Here is a 21,195-nt window from a genome sequence, read left to right on the forward strand (position 1 = left end):
TACTGGAAATTGTACTAAGTGTCTTTTAAGGTGTAATCCTGCCTTGAGCCGTGGGAAGGCGGGAAGTATAAATAAACAATATTAGTATTATTTATTAGCAAAAGGCAAAAGCCAAACTGCAGACCTGGCCACTGGGATGAAGGTCCAGGGCACATGAACAAATGCCCATTTCAACCCTGCCATCCCAGTAGCGAGTTGGAAAAGCCGGGGGGGGGATGTCATTTCCTTGGGCTTCTGTCTCTCAAAGCAAAAGTGATCCCTTACCCAGAAAGGCAACATTCTCAAATGTTTCTATCATAACTGCCTCATAGAGAGCTTTTTGGCCTGGACCAGGAGTTCCCACTCTTCCTTGATGAAATACAAACGGCCACCTCTCCAAAGGAGACATGCGCTGAAAAGAGAGAGAGGAAGAAGAACACGATAATCAAGAGTCTGCTGCTCCTACATCGGTAACAGGCCATACCACACGAGATTCCTAGACTGCAATTTCAGAGGAGAAGGGAGAGTTTGGTGTAAAAGGTTTTGGAAAAACTGCATCTTGATATTGATTTTTGGCTGATACCTAGCTGGAAATTTTACAGTTTATACTACTGATAAGAAACATCAAAACGGTTTTTTAAAAAAACCTCCAGAAGTAGTCATCTTTCTACTAACCATTGCTATCTATTTTCTACCTACAGTTTCTATAACCTGTATTGCTGCAACCACCACTTTTGACCTTGTGGAACTGAATTGCTTGAAGCAGATTGTGAAAATTTGAGAAAGCACATTCACTGTCGTTTGCATCTATTACTAATTGTGAAAATCATTTGGTTGGAAATCTGCTATCAAGCCATAGCAGCTCATTTATATGCCACTTCATACCACACTAAGCAGCCTCTAAGTGGTTTACAACGTAAGCTAATGCCCCCAAGAAGCTGGGTACTCATTTTAGCCACCTAGGAAATGATCAAGGCTGAGTCGACCCTGAGGCCCTGGCTGGGATCGAACTCACACCTTGAGGTTTGTGAGGAGTGGCTGCAATACTGGCATTTTAATCACTGTGCCACCAGGGCTCCTTGTGGAAATCATTTCACTGGAACAGAGGATGTAAAGTCAGAGTAAGCACAGCGGACATCACTTGGGATATTCTCTCCAAATTTGTATGTGGTGCCCTGTATTTTGTAGTATACTGCAATATGGTGTCGTGTCCCATAACTGTTATGGTCCATGCCACAGCCAGAGTTAGAAAATTCTGGGAATAAATGGGAGTGCATAGGTTGTAACATGAAAATGGGTTGTTGTTGAGACAGGGGGAATGTCGTTTGCTGATGTGCATATGTTTTTAACAGCTTTAACCTGTTATGTCTTACTCTTACCATGAGGTCTATCTGCCTGGGAAGTCATTATCCAACCAATGTTATATAGTGTGCTTGGAAACTAACTGTCATAAGGAGTATTATGTTTGTTTGATTGATTACAGCCCAGGTGAATGATGTTTGTGTGAATTAAATCCTTTGAATGTGAAGGAAATGATCCCGCCTATGTAAAGAGAAGCTGATTGCATATAAGAAAGGGTCAACCCGTAGTACTGGGGGAAAGAGGGATATGAAATGGATATATACTGTGATAAAGGTCACAGCGGTCAAGATTAGAGTATCTTATAGAGTTTGCAAAGGTTATTGTGTGTGCTATAACCAGTAATGAGTCAATCAGTGCAGACTGGAAACCGGGGATGGGGGTGCTAGGAAGGATGTGAGATGGTTTGTGAGAGAACGTGACATATGGTTTTATAACATAATAACATGGTTATGGACATGGTCCTTGTATCCACTGGGGAATCGGTGTCCAGACCACCACCACCCTCTCCCCCCCCCCCCACATACACAGTGTGGATATCAAAAACCACAGAACCTCAAGCCCCGTTTTCCCCAAAAGGGAGCTTACATAAGTCCTGGGCCCCTAAGGGACGTGACTGTGTGCATGCGCTGCCATTGGGGACAATGGGGGCTGCTCCAATGGTGGCACGGCACATGCAGTGCCACCACTGGGACAACAGGGCCTTGCCATCTGCGGAGCTTAAATCCACGAATGGCAAATCCACAGATAACAAGGCCCCACTGTATAGATATGGGTAGAGCTGTGGTTTTGTTCTTTGGGACATTGTGTGAATAGTTTCACTATATGGCCAGGTTCTCCTACTACAACACTTTCTGTGAGATTCCAAGATTTGCCCATTTAGGAGGAAGAGGAGGGCAAAATTCTTTGCAGAACGGAAGACTTTCCAAGAAGAGAAAACAACAGGCTCCCTGCCTTCGTACCTCTTCTTTTGCAGGGGGATAGGGGGCTTCATAGCAGCTTTTCCTCTCTGCCCAACTGAAGAAGGAGCTGGATCGGGCCTCTGAATGCCATTGGTGCCTGCAGGGGAAATAAAGCAATGGGTAAGTGATAGTGGGGACAAAGTAAAGACATAAAGACAAGATGAAATGGGTTCCATTCAACAGGGCTTGCTCTCATCTTTAACTCATAGGCCCTAAAAACACTGGAAACCTTTTTGAAATCTAACCCATTTCCTCTTTGTTTATTTCTTTACTCTATCTGCCACCTTTGGTCCAAAGGATCTTTAGCTCAGAGCAGTACAATAATCTTCCAGCTCCTCTGGAAGAGTGTTAGAACTAGGGCTCTGGAAACCAGGTTCAAATCCTAGTTTGGCTGGGAACCCACTGGGTGATCTTGAAGCAAGTCACACTTCTCAGCCTCAGGAAAGGCAATGCCAAGTCTCCTCTAAATTAACTTGCAAAGAAACCCCATGACAGGGTTTTTTGGGTGTGTTGAAAAGATCACAGCAGAGTCGTGGAAGAATGTCAACAAAAATAGAGCTTGCTCAGCAAGATGTAAAACAAAATAAGCAAAGCAAAAAAAATATAGCAAGTATGCTAAGAAAAAATAACACAATGCAAAAAAAAATCAGCATAGCATAACTTCCTGTATGCCAGGAAATACACAACACTCCCTAGCAAGGAGGAAAAAAATACTTCCCAGCAACATGAAGAGCAACAGGTCCTGGCCAGCATGAAGAGCAATACACTCATCTCCAAAAACCAGCAGATGCCCAAAACATTAGACTCTGCTAAGTGCTATCATAACCATCTGGCCCATGCATCACTCATTGCCAGTGCCACTTTACCATCATGCTAAACAAACCCTCATCCAGTCACAACTTAGTATGCAAACTGGCAAACCCTGACAGGTTGCCTTAGGATGCCAAAGTCAGAAATGACTTGAAAGTACACAACACCACAAACAATGTACCCCTCTTAGTCAGCACCTAGTATGAACCCAGATATGGCAGTTGAGATCCGGTGAGAAACAAAAATATAATGTGAAGTCGAAGGCTTTCATGGCTGGGCAATCCAAGGGGTTTTTTGGTAGGTTTTTTGGGGTTATGTGGCCATGGTCTAGAAGGGTTTATTCCTGACATTTCACCTGCATCTGTGGTTGGCATCTCAGAGAATGCCACATAGCCCCCAAAATCCCACAATAACTAAAATACAATTTTTTCAGCTGCGGGGGCTATTATTTATTTGTTTGATTTTTGTTCCCTGCCTTTCTCCTGTTATGGGACCCGAGATGGCTTACAAAATTGAAATTTGGATTTAATATTTGCAATTTTAGTTTAAAACTTTTAAGTTTAAATATTTAGCTAAAAGTATATTATATACCTTTAAAAAACCACAATTATTCATCCAATATGTTGAAACCACATAATGTAAAAAGATTAAAACAAAGGGGGCCCTACAATTTCACTGTGGGTTAGTGGAAAGTAAGAAAAATGCAACTTAAAAAACACCTCTCTAGGATCTCTAAGGTCCTCCAGCGCAACTCTACCAGACCACAGTTTGGCCACAGAATTCTGCGGGAGGGCCTGCAAATGCTAGAGAAGGGTTTTCCCCTAGAACTCCTTTGGTCCTTCAAGTGCAACGTCTGTGTGATGTTGACCACAGAGTCCATGCTGGAGGTCTAGTCTAGTGACTCTAGAGAGAAGATATTAATCAAATCCATGATAATCAAATCGGCAAAAGTCAAAGCCACAATGTGGAGGCTGGAGATAGAGAAAGTATCTTTAAAACATTCATGATTAGAACACAATAGACGTTCCCAACCTGCTGTGCTGTGGATAGAAACCAAAGGCCGCCTAAATAAAAAGTCTTAAACCGAGGAAGGAGAGCAAGGAGCTGGCTAACTGGGCGCTTGTGGAATAATAATAATAATAATAATGAATATAATAATAATGATTTATTTATAGCCCGCCTAATCACCAAGGAATCAGGCGGGTTACAACAGTAAAAAATAAAGAAAATAAAATACAATAATAAATAAAATAAATACAATACAAAAAAGAGACAAAAGTGAGTACATTACAGTTAGGCCTGATGGAAGTTGGGCCTCCTTTTTTCACCTCCTCCCAGTCTGATGATGATGATGTCATGGAGGGAGGGCTCTTCTTCTTGAGGCAAGGATTTGTATTTTAATTAATTTAATTAATTCGTCTCATTAAATTTAAAAATAAATAAGGGAGTTCCACAGCTTGGAAGCAGCCACCAAAAAGCCCATAAGTGCCCGGGCTCCCAGAGATATCCCCTCATATTTTAAATCAACATATAATAAGCCATATAGGATGGGTGATCCTTCTGTGACCGCAAAGGCAGACGCCACGATCATGAATCAGCACATTGGCTAGCAAGATACAAGTTGCCTGGGCCCCCTCGATTGAGTCAAGACGGCATAAAGGAGGTAAGGCACCAGGGACAAGGAAGCCAAGGTGGCTCTGCAAAGTCTCGGCCAGCCTCCACACAACGTGTGTCCTGCCATGGATTTTGGTGGCTGGTGAGGAGGATGCAGAACAACTTCAGGGCCCTCCATCGGCTTTTCTCCTTTGGAGAGGGCCATGTGGAGGAGGAGAGAAGGAGGAAGGGCGGTGGCCCTGCAAGTTTCCTTCCTCTGCTGCCCAGCTTTCTCCGAGGAGAAGGATTGAGGCAGGAGGAGGAGGAAGGGCGAACGCTTGCCCTGCAAGGCTCCTCTGCCGCCTGGGCTTTCGTCTCTCTGAGAAGGCTGGATGGTGAGGAAGAAGAAGGTAAAATAGTCACCGGTTGAGCTGTCCTGCGCATTCCCCCCATGCCGCACCACTAAACTAAACACACTCATATAAATAAACTCCTGTTTCTTAGTCATGCTCAAAGTGGAGGACATTTTGGAATTCCTCCTGAGAGAAGGATGAAATGCAGGATGTGTCCTGGAAAAGGATTCATCTCATTGCCGTGATCATATCGTCCTTCCTTCCCAGGCTAAACATACTCGGCTTTCGCCATTCCTCATAAGGCTTCGGGGTTTCCAGACCCTTCACCGTTTGGGTTGGCCCTCCAGCTCTCAACCTCCTCCTTGAATTGTGGAGCCCAGAACTGGACACAGCAGTATTCCAGGGGGGCTGGCTAAAGCAGAATTCATTGGCACTATTACTTCCCTGGACCTAGGCACTATACTTCTATTGATGCAGCCCAGGATCGCATTGGCCTCTTAGCTGCAGCATCACGTTCAGCGGTTCATTTCACCTCCCAGGAATCTCCTCCAGCGTCCCAAAGGGGGAAAAGGAAGAGAGGGAGGGATTCCCACTAGGCCCACACTGTCCCACATCCAGGAAGCTCTTCCCTGGGAGAGATGAAGGAAGCCCACTCCATTCCCCAAACTCCCCTCCAAAGAAGGGGAGCCCACCTTTCCTTGGAGGCTCTTAGACGCTCCAACAGAACCTTGCCTCTCTAGGAAACAGAACGCTCCTCGCTCGCTAGCCCTTGGAGGACTGACTGGAAGCCTTTATCTCCCAGCCACCGCTCTAGGAATCGAAGTGCTCCCCTCACTGGTCCGTGGCCCCGCCTTCCGCTGCCGCTCTAGGAACCGGAGTGTTCCCCTTCGCTGGTCTTTGGAGGATTGGCTCAAAGGCCCACCTACCCCCTGTCGCGCTAGGAATTAAGTGCCCTTCGCTAAGCTTGGAGGACTGTTGGAAGACGCTTTGGCCGTCTAGGAAACCCCAGCCCTCCTTCGCGCTAGTCCTTAGGCGGGAAAGTGCATTTTCCCCGCCTCAAATCGTTTGACGCGGATCCGTGACGTCACACTGTTTTGTCTGTCTCAAGCTATGGAATTCTGGGAGTTGAAGTATGTTGTGGATCCAGAGCGGAGCTCTGCTCTGGAATCCACAACATACTCCAACCCCAGAATTCCATAGCCTGAGCCAGACAAAGTCAAAGCGGTGCCAAACTGGATTATTCTCCAGTGTGGATGCAGCCCAGTTGTCTGCGGTGTCCATTGGTCACTTGTAAATAAATTCTGAACACCCCAAATCCCCCAAAACTATTAGTTCGAGCATCCTGTGTTTGCGTATATCAATGCACGGGGTGTGTATACACACAAACAACAACACATGTGGTGTAATTCTGAGGCTGAGGCAATTTCCTTTCTTCAGGTGAACCCCAGCTCACATCTCCTTTGAGAGGCAGGAGTGTGTGATTTGCCTTATTATACACTCCCTCCTAAACATCTGTGGATTTGACTTTTGCGGATTTGATTAGTCACAGATTTTATTAATATGTCCTCTCTAGGAAAATCTAGGTCCTCCAGTGCAACTCTATGGTCAACTTTAACCAAAGGTCCACTAAGCCTACAGAATATCTGTAGCTCCTCCAGCACAATTCTATGGTCACTGTCTGGCAGATGTTGACCACAGAGTTGCCTTGGAGGACCTAGAGATTCCTAGAGAGGGGTTCTCTCAGGTAAAACCATAGTGTTTTTGTTATTTGCAATTTCCCCACATTCATGGGGCTCCTGTGCCCCTAATTGCAGTGAATGTGGAAGGACAAGTGTATATATAACATACTGTATCAGTTTTCCAAGTAATTCCGTCCCAAATCCACATTAAAAATATGGCTCTTTGTATGTGAATTGTATATATGTTATGAGGTGATTTTTCAGGTAAATCTTTCCCACATTAATTTGATATGTAGAGTGTGTGTTATGTTTTTGCGTGTGTGTATGAATTATGATAATGCTACCTTGGAGACTAGTAGAGTCTCCTTCTTTGGGGGTTTTTAAACAGAGACTGTCAGGGGTGGTGGTGCTTTGACTGTGGATTCCTGCATGGCTGAAGGGCGTTAGACTGGATAGCCGAGTGTGTCCAAAGGAGGATGACTAAACTGGTGAAGGGTCTTGAAACACTGCCTTATGAGGAACGATTTAGGGAGTTGGGGATGTTTAGCCTGGAGAAAAGAAGGTTAAGAGGTGATATGATAGCCCTGTTTAAATACTTGAAAGGATGCCATATTGAGGATAGAGCATGCTTGTTTTCTGCTGCTCCAGAGAACAGGACACAGAACAATGGATGCAAACTACAAGAAGATACGATTCCAGCTCAACATTTTTATTATTATATTTATTTGTATCCCGCTCTTTTCCCAGAACTGGGACTCAGGGACTTCCTGAGAGTGAGAGCTGTTTGACAGTGGAAAATACTCCCTCAATGGAGAGTGGTGGAGTCTCCTTCTTTGGAGGTCTTTAAACAGAGGTTGAGTGGCCATCTGTCACAGGGAGTGCTTTGATTGTGAGTTCCTGTATGGCAGAAAGGAGATGGGGGGATGACCATTGGGCGTCCCTTCCAAATATATGTTTCTATGATGCTACAAGACAAACAGGCCTTGTTTTAGAATGTATTAATAAATTTTAATTAAAAGAAAAGACAAACAGGCCTGGCATTCTAATTCTAAGCCATTCCTCTTAGGGCGTGGTGGTTTCCAGACCATTCGCCATTTTGGCCGCTCTCCTCTGGACACTCTGAACACGCTCCTGCTTGTCAATATCCCCCTTGAATGGTGTTGCCCAGAACTGGGCACAGGATTATTCCAGGTGAGGCCTGACTAAAGCAGAATAGAGTGGCACTATGTCTTCCCTTGATCTACACACTACACTCCTATTGATGCAGCCTAGTATTGCATTGGCTTTTTAAGCAGCTGCATCACATTGCTGGATCATGTTCAGCCTGTGGTCCATTAAGACTCCTTGCATGTGCTGCCAGGTGTCCCCTGACCTATATTCTGTGCAGGTCCTTTTTACTGCACAAGTGTAGTGAGCTACATTTCTCCCAGCTGAAATTCATTTTCTTAGTTTTGACCCAATTCTCTATCATCTGTTAATCTTATTTTGGATTCTGGTCCTTTCCTCTGAGGGATTGGATTGCTACCCCTCCTCATTTGGTGTCACCTGTAAAGTGGAGAACCAGGCCCTCTCTTTCTGCATCCAAGGCTCTCTTTCTTAGAGAGGCAGGAAATGGGGTATATTGTAGGGGAGGGTCCAGGGTAAAGGACAGCCCCCCTAACATATTGAAGACAACTAGGATTAGTCTAGGAAAGGGGCATTGGGGATTTCATGGCGAGAAGGACAAAGAGGTGAGGATGCAACATGGGGATTGGGACATGCGATGTGATAGGGGAGCAGTAGACAAGGGGTGATCCATGCAACTTCTTCTAGGATTTGGAATGGGGCAGGGCGCCCTAGTGCAGGCTGAAGGGGAGAGGGGTGCTCTCAGGAGAGAGGTAAATGGCCCCCATCCCCCCAAAAGTAGAAATTATTCCCCCTCCTTAAGTATTCTGCCTTCCATCCAGTCTCTAAAGTGGTGTGTTGTGTTCTTTAAATTTTGTAATCTTATTAAGACTCAAATAATGTTTAAGTGTTTGAAGGGGTGTCATGCTGAGGCTTGAGGAAGCTTGTTTTCTGTTGCTCCAGAGAATAGGATCCAGAGCAATGGATGCAAACTGTAGGCAAAGGGATATACCTAAAGAACAGGAGGAAGTTCCTGAAGCTAACAGCTGTTGGACAGTGGAACTCTCTGGGGGAGTCTCCCTCTTTGGAGGTTTTTAAACAGAGGCTGCATCTGTTGGGGGTCCTTTGATTGAGAGTTCCTGCATGGCAGAATGGGGTTGGACTGGATGGCCCTTGGAAAACTCTATGATCCCTGAATTTCAATCAGCGATTCCTCAGTACCACTAAAGAAATGAACAACGAATATAAACACAGCACAGCACAGGAAAGGTATTTTTCCTCTGGGCTCACAGCCCTCAAAGGCCTTAGTCAATTGCTTTTTCTACCTTGCTGGGTTGTTGTGCGAATACGTGTGCAACAGTGAACCCTTGAGTACAGAAACATCCAAATACTGTACTTTCATTTATTGATACTTTTATTGGGCCAGCCAAATGCACAAACAATATGATGCAAGCTTTCCTACTTTCTCTGGCTTCTTCATCAGGCAAAGGTGTCCAAAATCATTTGCTGCTGTTGTATTTTACCTTCAGGTTGTTTCCAATTTCAGGCAACAGGGTTTTCCTGGCAGGTTTCTTCCGAGGGGGTTTGCTATTGCCATCCTGTGGGGCTGAGAGAGTGTGACTTGCCTTTACAGCGGAGGGGGGATGACAGTGTGAGAGTCACAGGTCTACACTTTGTCAGATGTTGGTGTTCTCAGTTAAGATGGCGTGGAGGCAGATATAGCCATGCCTCCCTTTTGGCCATGTGGTCTCTGGGAGACAAAGAGCCTCAAAGTCCAGGAAATAGAAATTAAACCCCACATTAGCAACACAAAAAGATCCCACAAGTGAAGATGCCCCTTTGTTAGACAGCAAACAATGAATTTCTCCAGAAGCCTCAACATTTAGTTCCTCTTTAGGTAAAACACACCAAATGCAGTTGGAATTACTTTTGCTGGAACTTTAAAAAGTTCATAGAATCATTGAATTGTAGAGTTGGAAGAGACCACAAGGGCCATCCAGTCCAACCCCTTCTGCCATGCAGGAAATCTCAGTCAAAGCATCCTCGACAGACGGCCATCCAGCCTCTGCTTAAAGACCTCCAAAGAAGGAAACTCCACCACTCTCCATTGAGGGAGGAGTGTGTTCCACTGTCGAACAGCCCTTACTGTCAGGAAGTTCCTCCTAATGTTGAGCTGGAATCTCTTTTCCTGCAGTTTGCATCCATTGTTATTGGGCATTTTGGTTGGCCCAAGATATTGCTGTTTTGTGGATTTGGGGCGTTATTGTACTTTGCTACATGGGTGACAGGGCAGCCCCTGGATATGTTTATAGTGTACCTTTGAATTCTGAAAGATGGAGCCAGGAAGAACCTCATTTGCAGGCAAATCTGGATACCTGAATTTCTTCAAGCACCTTTAATGGTGAGGGATTGTCTTCTAAACTTCTTCCTTCCCCCCCTCTGAGAACCCTTGCAGGAATTTCAGAGGGTTTTCTTAGACACGGAATATTTAAAGGTGTTTTTGCCAAGTCCTTCCTCAGAAATATAGCCTCTTGCTCAGTCTCCCATCCAAGCACTAACCAGGAGTGACCCTCCTTAGTCTCCAAGATCAGATGGAATCTGCTGTCTTCGGGTCATTTAGGTGATTCTAGCCTTCTTGCTTCTAGCCAGAAGGATGCAGTGTCCTGGAAATACAATGGCCGGGAGGGAAGATAACACAGTAAATGCACAGATCCTCCTGGAATATCCTTGCAAGTTCTTCATATTGAGAAATATGAAACCTTGCAAATTCTGGCATGGTGCTTCTAGGTGAGCTGGAGATTTGCACCCAGCACTTTCCTCTTGACCTGAAGGTGGGCACCCCTCATAACAAACTGGAAAAATTTACCCTGCCTAGAGATGCCCCCTAAAAACTGGAGACTTGGGACCAGGCCCTGAAAGCTGGCAGCCCTTACAGTATGCGAACCATTGAAATATCCACTAAAAGGGAAAAGAGTTGGTGGCATTTACCTTTCTCTTGTTTCTTCCACAGGTAAAGCAGGAGCATCGGAGGCCTGATCCGGATCCCCTTTCGTTGGAGTGGAGTAGCAAGAGCAGTTCCCCTGATGTTTGATTCTGCAAGCCAACATCAAGGAGCTCAGGTTGGAAAACAGACCATGTTTTCATACAGGTTTAGGTACTCAATCTTTTTAGTAGGAACTAAGGGCTGAAACAGACAGTCCAAATATGCCCACTTCAGGGCATAATTGGTGTGTGGCATTTAGATGCCACATGTCGCGATGACACTTTAAAGTCACCCATAAATTGGGCGGCTGCACAGACATTGGCAGTTTCAAGGTGTTCTGGTGGCATGGCGTTTATACACCGCGCGGCGCCAGACCAGCTTGAAGCCGCTAAGGGGTTGCGTCGGGGCAGCAAAAGCCATCTTTTTGCCAGCTGAAGAAGGAGTGGATTTTTGCTGCTCCTTTTTCAGCCACCTTCAAGGCGGATTGGGGCCACAGCATATTGGTCTGTTTCACCACTGAGTCTTTCTTCATTTTTTAACTGTATACAGATTGAGCATCTCTTATCCAAAATGCTTGGGACCAGATGTGTTTCAGATTTTGGATTTTTGAAGAATTGCACATACATAATGAGGTATCTTGGAAAAGGGACCCAGGTCTGAGCAGCAAATTCATTCTTGTTTCATATACACCTTATATTTATTTATTATAATAACTGATAATAATTCAAATAAGTAAATATATACCTTATAGACATAGCCTGAGTTTTTGTACAGTATTTGTGCATGAAACAAAGTTTGTGTACACTGAACCAGCAGAAAGCAAAGGTGTCACTAACTCAGCCCCCCGTGAAACAGGTTCTGGATTTTGGAGCATTTTGAATTGTGGATTTTTGGATAAGGGATACTCAACCTCTACAATGAAAAGAAAGAGCATACACTCAGGCTTCCTTAGATTATCACTTCTTTTTCTCAGAATGGGAGCTGAGGTGTACATAGGAAGATTATTTCAGTGTGTAGTAATAGTAGCAGTAGTAGTAATGATAACAATGATTTCTTAACTACCTGACCCTGTGGATCGAGGCAGGGAAAACAACAATTAACAGACAATATCAGTTAAAACACATCAGTTAAGACACGCATCAATTTAAAAGGACAGATAAGATGTGCACATATTAAAACAGTGCAAAATTCATAATTTAAATTCACAATTTAAAAATCATCTGGATAAACCTGCTGAAAGAGACTAGTCTTTAATGCTGTTTAAGATTCAGACAGCATTATTCAGTCACTCTTCCTATTCTGAATCAATTCTGTGAATCAATGCATGTAGAAGAAATAATTTCTGGTTATTTATTTAAATGTTTTTATCCCTGCCTCTATCTATCGATATCAGGGCAGATTGCATTAATACACACTACAAATGGCCAGGCATCTTGCTACCAGTCCGGCCTCACTTTACCAACTGCTAGCCTTCAAACTACAAAACAGGCCTCAAACTAGCCCTCAGACTCATGCTACCAGGCCAGAAGATACAAATCAGGCCTATTCTACCAACTACTTGGCTTCAAATTACAAAACAAGTTTCAAACTCCAACATGCTACCAGGCCTCAAACAACAAAACAGCCCTTATTCTATCAACTACTAGGCTTCAAACTACAAAACAGCCCTCATACTAGGCCTTAGACTGATGCCACCCAGCCTCACTCTACTGATTGTTAGGCTTTAAACTACAAAAAAGGGCTCAGACTAGGGCTCTGACTCCAACTCATGATACCAAGCCTCAAAGTACAACTCATGATACAAAGTACAATCAGGCCTCATTCTACCAACTACTAGATTTCAGACCAGGCCACACATTACCAACTTTTTTGTATGTACTTTTGATTCTGATTTATGGTGACCCTATTCTATGATTATCTTATTAACAAGGTTTGTTCAGAGGGAGTTTGCCATGGCCTTCTTCTGATGCTTGCCTTTTTGTGGCTGAACAAGGATTTGAACCCCTATCCATTTGGAGTCCAACACTCAAACCAACACAGCACATTGCCTCATAAAAAGATTAAAACAGTTTAAAAACAGTGTGCATAGCCTTTGATGGAAATCGGTGAGGCTCCAAGGCTTTAACAAATAGCCATGTGTTTTACCGGGCACAGGGTTGCCATATGTCAGAACCTCCAAACCGGGACAAATGTAGGATAATATTTTCAAATGTAGGACACATTTCTTTTAAATGGGGGACACGTGAAAACAATTGATGATTTTTTAAAAGTGTTAATATAAATGCATGTTTCTTAGGCATGATCAAAATGGAGGACATTTTGGCATTATTCCTAGACAGATGGCAGAAATGGACTTCCCTTTCTGGCCAAACCACCCCCCTCCTCATTCCAAAACACACACGACACACATTTGTGCATTTCACATGGCTTTACTTAACATGGCCTCTTGCATATTTCAGAGGCTTATTCCATAACCAAACCCCTTGGGTTTAACACTTAGCATAGTTTAACATGGCTATGTATATCAAACATGTCAAGGTGGTTTCACAAGAAGTGGATTTGCCGTTTCAGGTTTCTTGCACCAACTGTACTTCTCAGAAGTGTGTACAGTGGTACCCCGGGTTACGAATTTAATTCGTTCCGCCGCCGCTTTCGTAACCCGAAATGCTTCGTAAGCCGAAAAAGCCATAGGCGCTAATGGGGAAAAGCCGCGATTTCGTGCGAAATAGCGCCGAAAAGCACCAAAAATTTTAACGTAAACTGAAAAAACCTTCGTAACCCGGAACAGTTTTTTTAAATGGATTTTTTTCGTAACCCGGAAATTTCGTAAGGCGGCGCATTCGTATCCCGGGGTACCACTGTACTTGGTCAAGGGACTTTGGTTTTTCTTCACTGCGCATGAGTTTGTAAAAATCAGAGCAACTTAACATTGGCCATGCCTGAGAGAGTATCAATATCACCATCATCATCACCATCATTGTCACAACAAGGGAGACTTGTTAGCATTAAAAGCACCAAAAACACACTTTGGAAGGTGACACTCTATCGGCTTCAGAAGCTGACTCATATCACATCATCATCATCATCATCACACTATCATTGACAAAACAAGGGAGACGGCATTAAAAGCACCAAAACACACAGAAAAGGCACTTGGGGAAAAATACACTTTAAAAATGCACTTTAAAAATACACTTTAAAAAATACATACAGTATTGGGAATGGGCACCCACCTCCTCCTCTTCCTCCTCCTCCTCATCTTCCTCCTCCTCCTCCTCCTCCTCCTCCTCTTCCTCCTCCTCGGCGCCAAAAAAGGGGAAAGGAAATGGCCCTTACCTTTCCCCTCCGGCTGCAGCCCAGCCCACTGGGGACCAAACAGAGGAGGAGCTCCTCCTCCTGAGTCTGGCTGGCCAATGGGGGCAGACTGGGGCTGGAACAGCCCCGCCCCCTGCCAGCACTCACAGGCTCTGGCCTTTAGAAGGGGCGGGCTGTTCAGCCCCAGAGGAGGAGCTCCTCTTCATTAGCCCTGCGCATGGCCCTGCAAGGGCGCACGCAGGGCCAGCAGAAGCACCCGTGGGCCAGCAAAGACCACGGCGCTGGTGGTCACACGAGCGGCCCTGCGCGAGAGGGAGCGTGCGAGGGCTGCAGGAGTGGCCGCATGCGGCACAACTTGGCCGCAGCAAGCACGGCCGCCATAGCCTCCCGCAGCGGCAGCTGACCCAGGGCAAACCCAGGTCAGTTAGCAAACCGGGATGGGACGACCCCACCCGGTTCAAAAGCGGGATTGTCCCGCCCCCAGGCAGGATATGGCAACCCTAACTGGGCACCTGGACCAAGCCAATGTGGCTTCCCAGGGGAGTGCGTTCCACTGACGGGGAGCCATGATTGAGAAGCCCTCTCTCAAATCTTCACACATTGCATTGATCTCTCTGGTGGGACGCCACCAGCAGACCTCAGTCCTCAAAAAACTGCATATAGAGACTTCTTCCAGTATTGAGGTCTCAAGCCAAATTGAAATCCAGTGCAATTCTTTGTCAGCGAGCCCCTGCTCACAGGTTTAATTCAGAAACAAAAGACAGAATCCAGACCCATTTGGTGTGAATGAAGAGCTTTTATTTGCAGTAAAGAAACCTTAACAGGCAAGTCTATAATGTCTTTGACAGATCTAAGATAGAACACACACAATTGCCACTTTTATACATCCACCTCACAACCTGGTGTGACTATATACTTGGACAAAAGTCCAGCATTTTAGCAGAGTCCTGGGAACAAACTCCTTCTCAGTACAGCTTAGTCAAAACAACTTGGGAACAATGCACCTGCAGTTAAGTTGTTATAGAAACACAATATCAAACTATAACTAAGGTTAATAAATAAATATCTATCTATATGCATATATAGTTATCACTATCAAACTTTATTATCACAATATAAACCTATATTATTAATATATTTAAAGCAATCCTAAACCTACCAATAAAACTTTACATTTTTCCTCTTCTCATAATCATCCTTCTCTTTTCCAAAGACAAGCCTCTGAAGAGAGATAACTCCTCCACATTCCTTTCTAGTCAGCTCTAGCAAGTTCTCAGCCATTAGAAACACTTTAACCCTTGCAGCACAACACCTTCTCAAATCTCCCTCTAAACCAACTATATAGCCCATCACCATCTTCCTTAACCCTATAACCTATCTGGCAGGAATTCCCATTCTTGACATTCTTTTAGGACCACTATTGTATGTTGTTCCAGTCAGCAACAGAGCTGCTGATTTTGTACTGACTGCAGCATCCAAGCAACCAAAATAGTGGAGGATCTGGATACCATGCCCTGTCAGGAGAGACTTAGGGATCTGGGTATGTTTAGCCTGGAGAAGAGACAGTTTAGAGGTGATATGATAGCCCTGTTGAAATGTTTCAAGGGGTGTCATGCTGAGATTGGAGTGAGCTTGTTTTCTGCTGCTCCACAGACTGGGACAGTGGTGGCGAACTAGGACATGGAACAATGGATGCAAGCTGCAGGAAAAGAGATTCCAGCTCAACATTAGGAGAAACGTCCTGACAGTAAGGGCTGTTTGACAGTGGAAGACACTCCCTTGGAGAGTGGCGGAGTGTCTTTAAGCAAATGTTGGGCTGCAATCTGTTGGGGGTTGGATTTCATGGCTCTTATGGTCTCTTCCAACTCTATGATTCTATGATTCTATCAGCTTGGGATATTACAACAGCTGCAGCCCTACCTAGAGTTGGAGGACCTAAAGGTGGTAGTGCACATGTTGCTGAACATTGCACTGTACATTGGGAAACCCTGTACCTAGTTCAGAAACTTTGGTTACTTACTGGAACATCCAGGAGTGGTCACACCAATATTAAAATCACTCCACTGGTTGCTAATTAGTTTGCAGGCAAAGTACAAAGTACTACTTATTACCTTTAAAGCCCTACATGGTTTGGGTCCAGGTTACCTATGGGATTGTCTCCTCCTGTATAATCTAACTCATATATGACTGGACTAGGTTGGCAATTACCAGCCAGAGGACTTTTTCTTCAGCCGCCCCTGGACTGTGGAATGGCCTGCCAGAATAAAACAATGTTAAAGATCACTCTCTTCTGGCAGGCCTCTCCAGATGATATTTAAATTGTAAAACGTAAATGTGGATTGTTTTAATATGTATGTGTCTTGCTGTGTGTTTTTAACTGATGTTGTGTATTTATTGGTCTGTTTTTGTTCCCTGACTCGATTTGTGGGTAGAGGTGGGTAAGGAATAAATATCATCATCATTATTATTACTGGGGTGTTTTTGTTTTCCTTCCTTTCAGCTCCTGATCTCCTTTGAGGACGTGGCCATGTATTTCAGTGAAGAGGAGTGGGACCTTCTGGATCCAGGACAGAGGACTCTCTACAAGGAGGTTATGATGGAGAATTATGATACCTTGGCTTCTCTGGGTAAGGGTCATAGACCTCCTTTGCACCTAGAGAGAATACCAAACCGTGGTTGCTTTCATAAGTAAGTACATAAGTGTTTTTTCTGTACCATGGTAAAAGGAGGAGATCCTTCTTTCAAAGTCTGGGAAGAGATTTGTAGTTTAGTAAGGTATGTAGAGATATTGATACTACAGATTAACACAGCTGTATCTTGTATTCAGCCTGGTCTGTCAAAGAGCTCTGGTGCCTCACCGAACTCAAGATCCTAGGATGCTGTAAAATAGAGTCATGGCAGTTAAAGTCGTGCCAAAATGCTTTCTTTCTGCAGTGTGGATACACCCTTTCTAAAAATAAAAGGAACCATCAGATTGTGAATTCTCCTGATGGACATATCTGGTGGCTTCTCACCTGCCTTCTTAGGTCAACTTGATATTTTACTCTTCTTGCTTTCCAGTGTTTTTCCCCTTTTACTAGAAGTAAGACAGGAGTAAGACCGAAATAAGACAGGAGGCAGAGACAATATATGTCGGCCCATTCCTGCAGTTCTGTCCTGGTTTGCATTAACAACTAAGTTTCTCTGTTTCCTTAGAAGAATTCCCCGAACCAGACCTCATTTCTTGGTTGGAAGAAGGAAGAGATCCCTTCATCTTGGGTTCTGAGAGGGAAGATAAGAGATCAAGAGGTATTTGACTATACATGCGGTGGGGATGTTTTTGGTCTGGGAATTGAGAGAACATCTTGGTGAATGCTTCAGTTTGTACTTAATCCCATTTAATTCTCATGGGGGACATACCTCGGGTCTGTCCCTCTACCTGCTTCCTGTTGATTTGCAGAAGATACAAGAGTTCAGGTCTCTTGTCCATAGGGTTGCCATAAGTTGAAGTGGATGACAGTTAACAACAGCAACAACAGTACAGTTGCAAGACTAGAATCCACAGTTTTACTTACCCACATTGAAATGCAGTCTGAAAATATTAAATGGAGATTAATGGGCGTGAAGTGGAAATGGAAGTAATAAGAGATAATGAGCAGACATGGACATTCCTGTATAGTAGGAAATGGTAAACAGAATGGAAGGAAGGAGGAAAGCAGGGGCAAAACCCTTCTGAACAAATCTTGCCAAGAAAACCACATTATAAGTTCATCTTAAGGTTGCCATAATTCAGAAATTACTTGACCCCCCCCTCCATAAAATTATTTTTCAACAGCCCTTTCTCATACGTACCTAGAATGCCCTATCTTTGTGGTACAATGGAGCTGGTACATGCAGGATTCTGTGGCCAAAGAAAAGACAGTGAGGGACGTGTAGGTAGAACATTTTCCTCACAGCAGACCTGTGTTGAAAGATGCATGTGAGATCAGCCTAGACTGTAACCTATCCAGCACGCATCATGGAAAGAAGTCAAACAATATATATACAGTATATATAACAATAGATACATAGGGAGGGAGGGAGGGACATCTCAGTCTGTGGTTCCCAGAAACTGAACTCAAACAGTTTTCTTCTTTGAACAATAGCAGAGTTCTCTTTGCAACTGACTGACCTCCAGATGTCCAGAGTCTGCTCCTAGACTCTGTTGCCCAAACACCAGTTCCCTGTCACTTGTTGATAACTGCCCTCAAGTCAGCCTCTACTCCTGGTGAACCTGTGAATGAGACACCTCCTATCCCTGTAATCCTCAACCACTCTGCTTAGGTCCTGCAGCCTTCTCTGATTGACTATAACCATCTGGCATGTTTCGCTCTCTCTTTCCTACCATTATTATCTTTTCTAGTGACCCACACCTTCTTATGTTATGGCCAAAGTATGACAGTCTCGTTTACATCACCTTGGCTTCCAGGGCAACTTAAGGCTTAATCTGTTCTAGGGTCCATATTGTTTGCCTTTTTGGCTATCCACCATTTGGCTATCCACCTCAGTATGCTTCTCCAGCACCTCAACTCAAATAAGTTTATTTTCTTTCTGTCAGCTTTCTTCACTGTCCAGTTCTTCTATCTGTACATGGTAATGAGGAACACAATGGCTTGGATTATTCTAACTTTAGTACTCAGTTGTATATCTTTAGGAGCATGTCTAGTTTTTTCACGGCTGCCTTTCCCTGCCTTTGCACTTTCTTCCTTGACCTTCTTTAATGTTCATTCCAAGTCTGTGATGTTTTCCGTGAGTTGTATGATGCTATCTGCCTGTCTTAGATGGTTGACATTCCTTCCTCCTATCTTCTTCTTCTGAATCCCTAGCCATTGCAAAAGGATGGAGAACCTTCGGCCCTCCAGACATTGTGGAACTCCACCTTCCACAAGCTCAAGCCAGTGTAGTCATGTTCAGGAACGATGGGAGTTGGAGTAGTATGTAGAGAGAACTTTTAGCACCTTTGAGACTAACTGAAAGAAAGAAGTTGGCAGCATGAGCTTTTTTAGACTAAAGTTTACTTCCTCAGATGCATTTGTTGCAGTGGAAGCTGCATAGAATACTGTGCGGAAATATGCAGTTTCCCCAACTTGATGAGAATGAAGTTCCACTTATTGTTCAGATCAAAAGAAAATCATTACTAGTATATTCAAAAGGGAAAGTGAGCTTAAGCATAGCATACAGTGCAGAAAGGGGAGAATCTTGCAGGAGCAGGCTTTGATTCTTGATGAGATCCTTGGTTCCTGTGCTGAGACCTTCTTTTCCTTTCTTTCCAGCAGATTATCGCCACAACCATCAGAATGATAGGGAGCCACTGTCTAAGTTAGCAGAAGAAGCAAGACTTGGAACCGAAAAAGAGAAACCGAGAAAACGAAGAGTACCAGGGAAGTGTGCTGTCTGTGGGAAAGTGATAGCAAATAAAAACGAACTAAATAGACATAGCCTAGTACACACAAGGGAGAAACGACATAAATGCATGAAATGTGGGAAAAGCTTCAGTAGGAAGGATGTTCTAGGTGTCCATGAAAGAATCCATGCGGAAGAAGAAACTTATAAATGCACTCATTGTGGAAAGAGGTTTGCTGCCTACAGTCATTTTTTAGAGCACCGAAGAGGCCTCACAGACGAAACACCATACAAATGTGTGGGATGCGGAAAGGGCTTCTGTGTTCTCAGTAGGCTTACTATACATGAAAGAGTTCACACGGGGGAGAGACCATATCCATGCATGCAGTGTAGAAAGAGGTTCAGTAGGAAAGATTCTCTTCAGTTGCATGAAAGAATTCACACACAGGAGAAACGGTTTAAATGCACAGAATGTGGAAAGGGCTTCAATCGGAATGGAGAATTTACTATGCATCAAAGAATTCACAAAGAGGAGAAGCCATATTAGTGCATGGAATGTGGAAAGGGCTTCAATCAGAGCGCAGCAACCATACAAATCTATGGAATGTGGGAAGATCTTCATTCTGAGTGGAAGTCTATGTTTACATCTAAGAACGCACACAGGGGAGAAACCATATCAGTGCATCATATGTGGGAGGCACTTTGGTACGAAGGGTCATCTTAATCAACATCATAGGACCCATATATCGGGGAAACCCTATAGATGCAGCGACTGTGGAAAGCGCTGCCGTAATGTGAGATCCCTGACTAAATACCAGAAAACTCACACAAAGTGACATTAATGTTTCTATATGGAATCATTGCTGGATTACTACATGGGTTGTGGAAAGAAGTTCCCTCTGAAGACAGAAATGTTTCATTACAATTAGTTTAATCTGAGAATAGGAGATTTTCATAGCCAGATGACTATCTTGGCTTGGAAATACTGGAACCATTAGAGAAGTGCAGCTTTGTTTTTGTTTTTTGACTGAGAAACAGATTTTGTCGTTTTCTATATTGTTAAAACTTATTTTCCTTTTCCAAATAAAATAAATGGCATTGTAACAGCTTTATCGGGCTGCTGTCATCACTTCATGTTTCAAGCAAATATGATGAGTGTGACTGAATGATCTGTGATCATTAGAAATCTGGGGATGACTCTGGAGACTGGGCTCCAAAACACTGCAGAAATAATCCAGTTTGAGACCATTGTAACTTCCCTGGCTCGGTGCTTGGGAGGCCTGGGAACTGTAGGGTTTTTTCAGACATTTAGCCTTCTCTGTCGGAGGGTTTTGGTGCCACAATTCTTAGGATGCCCTAGCCCTGCGCCAGGACAGTTAAAATAATCTCAAACCAGGTTACTTCTGCAGTGTGTTTTGTAACTATGACTCTGGAGACCAGGGTTCAAACCCTAAGTGGGCCATGAAAACCCTCTGGGTAACCTTGGGCAAGTCACATTCTCTCAACCTCAGAGGATGGCAATGGCAAATCTCCTCTGAAGAAACATGCCAAGAAAAAAACATGATAGGATTGATGTAAATTGGAAATGACTTGAAGACACATAACAACAATGAACCCAGAGATTGGTGGTGGGTAGGGGGTCCCCCCTCATAGAATAATAGAGTTGGAAGAGACCCCAAAGGCCACCCAGGCCAACT

The 21,195-nt window shown here is 44.0% G+C and overlaps 2 protein-coding genes across 7 annotated transcripts in view; both read left to right on the forward strand.

Annotated features, from left to right (window-relative positions):
* LOC121922948 (zinc finger BED domain-containing protein 4-like) overlaps positions 1–21,195 on the forward strand; it is a 152,303-nt gene that overhangs the window by 26,408 nt on the left and 104,700 nt on the right. The window lies entirely within an intron of this gene.
* On the forward strand, positions 8,436–20,599 carry LOC121923030 (zinc finger protein 665-like). Of its 2 annotated transcripts, none has more exons than XM_042453135.1 (5): positions 8,436–8,465; positions 10,850–10,958; positions 16,638–16,764; positions 17,333–17,425; positions 19,432–20,599. In XM_042453135.1, exons 2-5 carry the CDS (start codon positions 10,923–10,925, stop codon positions 20,043–20,045), a joined length of 870 nt encoding a protein of 289 aa, XP_042309069.1. In that variant the 5' UTR covers positions 8,436–8,465; positions 10,850–10,922; the 3' UTR covers positions 20,046–20,599. The 2 variants fall into 2 exon arrangements, with proteins under 2 accessions (XP_042309069.1, XP_042309068.1); XM_042453134.1 differs by having other exon boundaries at positions 8,439–8,465; positions 19,429–20,599.

This window comes from Sceloporus undulatus, chromosome 2, assembly GCF_019175285.1.
Source record: "Sceloporus undulatus isolate JIND9_A2432 ecotype Alabama chromosome 2, SceUnd_v1.1, whole genome shotgun sequence".
Classification (NCBI taxonomy): Eukaryota; Metazoa; Chordata; class Lepidosauria; order Squamata; family Phrynosomatidae; genus Sceloporus; species Sceloporus undulatus.

Bases quoted from the DNA above. Each gene is read 5' to 3' on its own strand.
- LOC121923030 (XM_042453134.1), top strand. From the start codon at position 10,923: ATGTTTGATTCTGCAAGCCAACATCAAGGAGCTCAG. The intron at 16,765-17,332 runs GTAAGGGTCATA...CTGTTTCCTTAG, and splicing joins TGATACCTTGGCTTCTCTGG to AAGAATTCCCCGAACCAGAC. The intron at 17,426-19,428 runs GTATTTGACTAT...CTTTCTTTCCAG, and splicing joins GGAAGATAAGAGATCAAGAG to CAGATTATCGCCACAACCAT.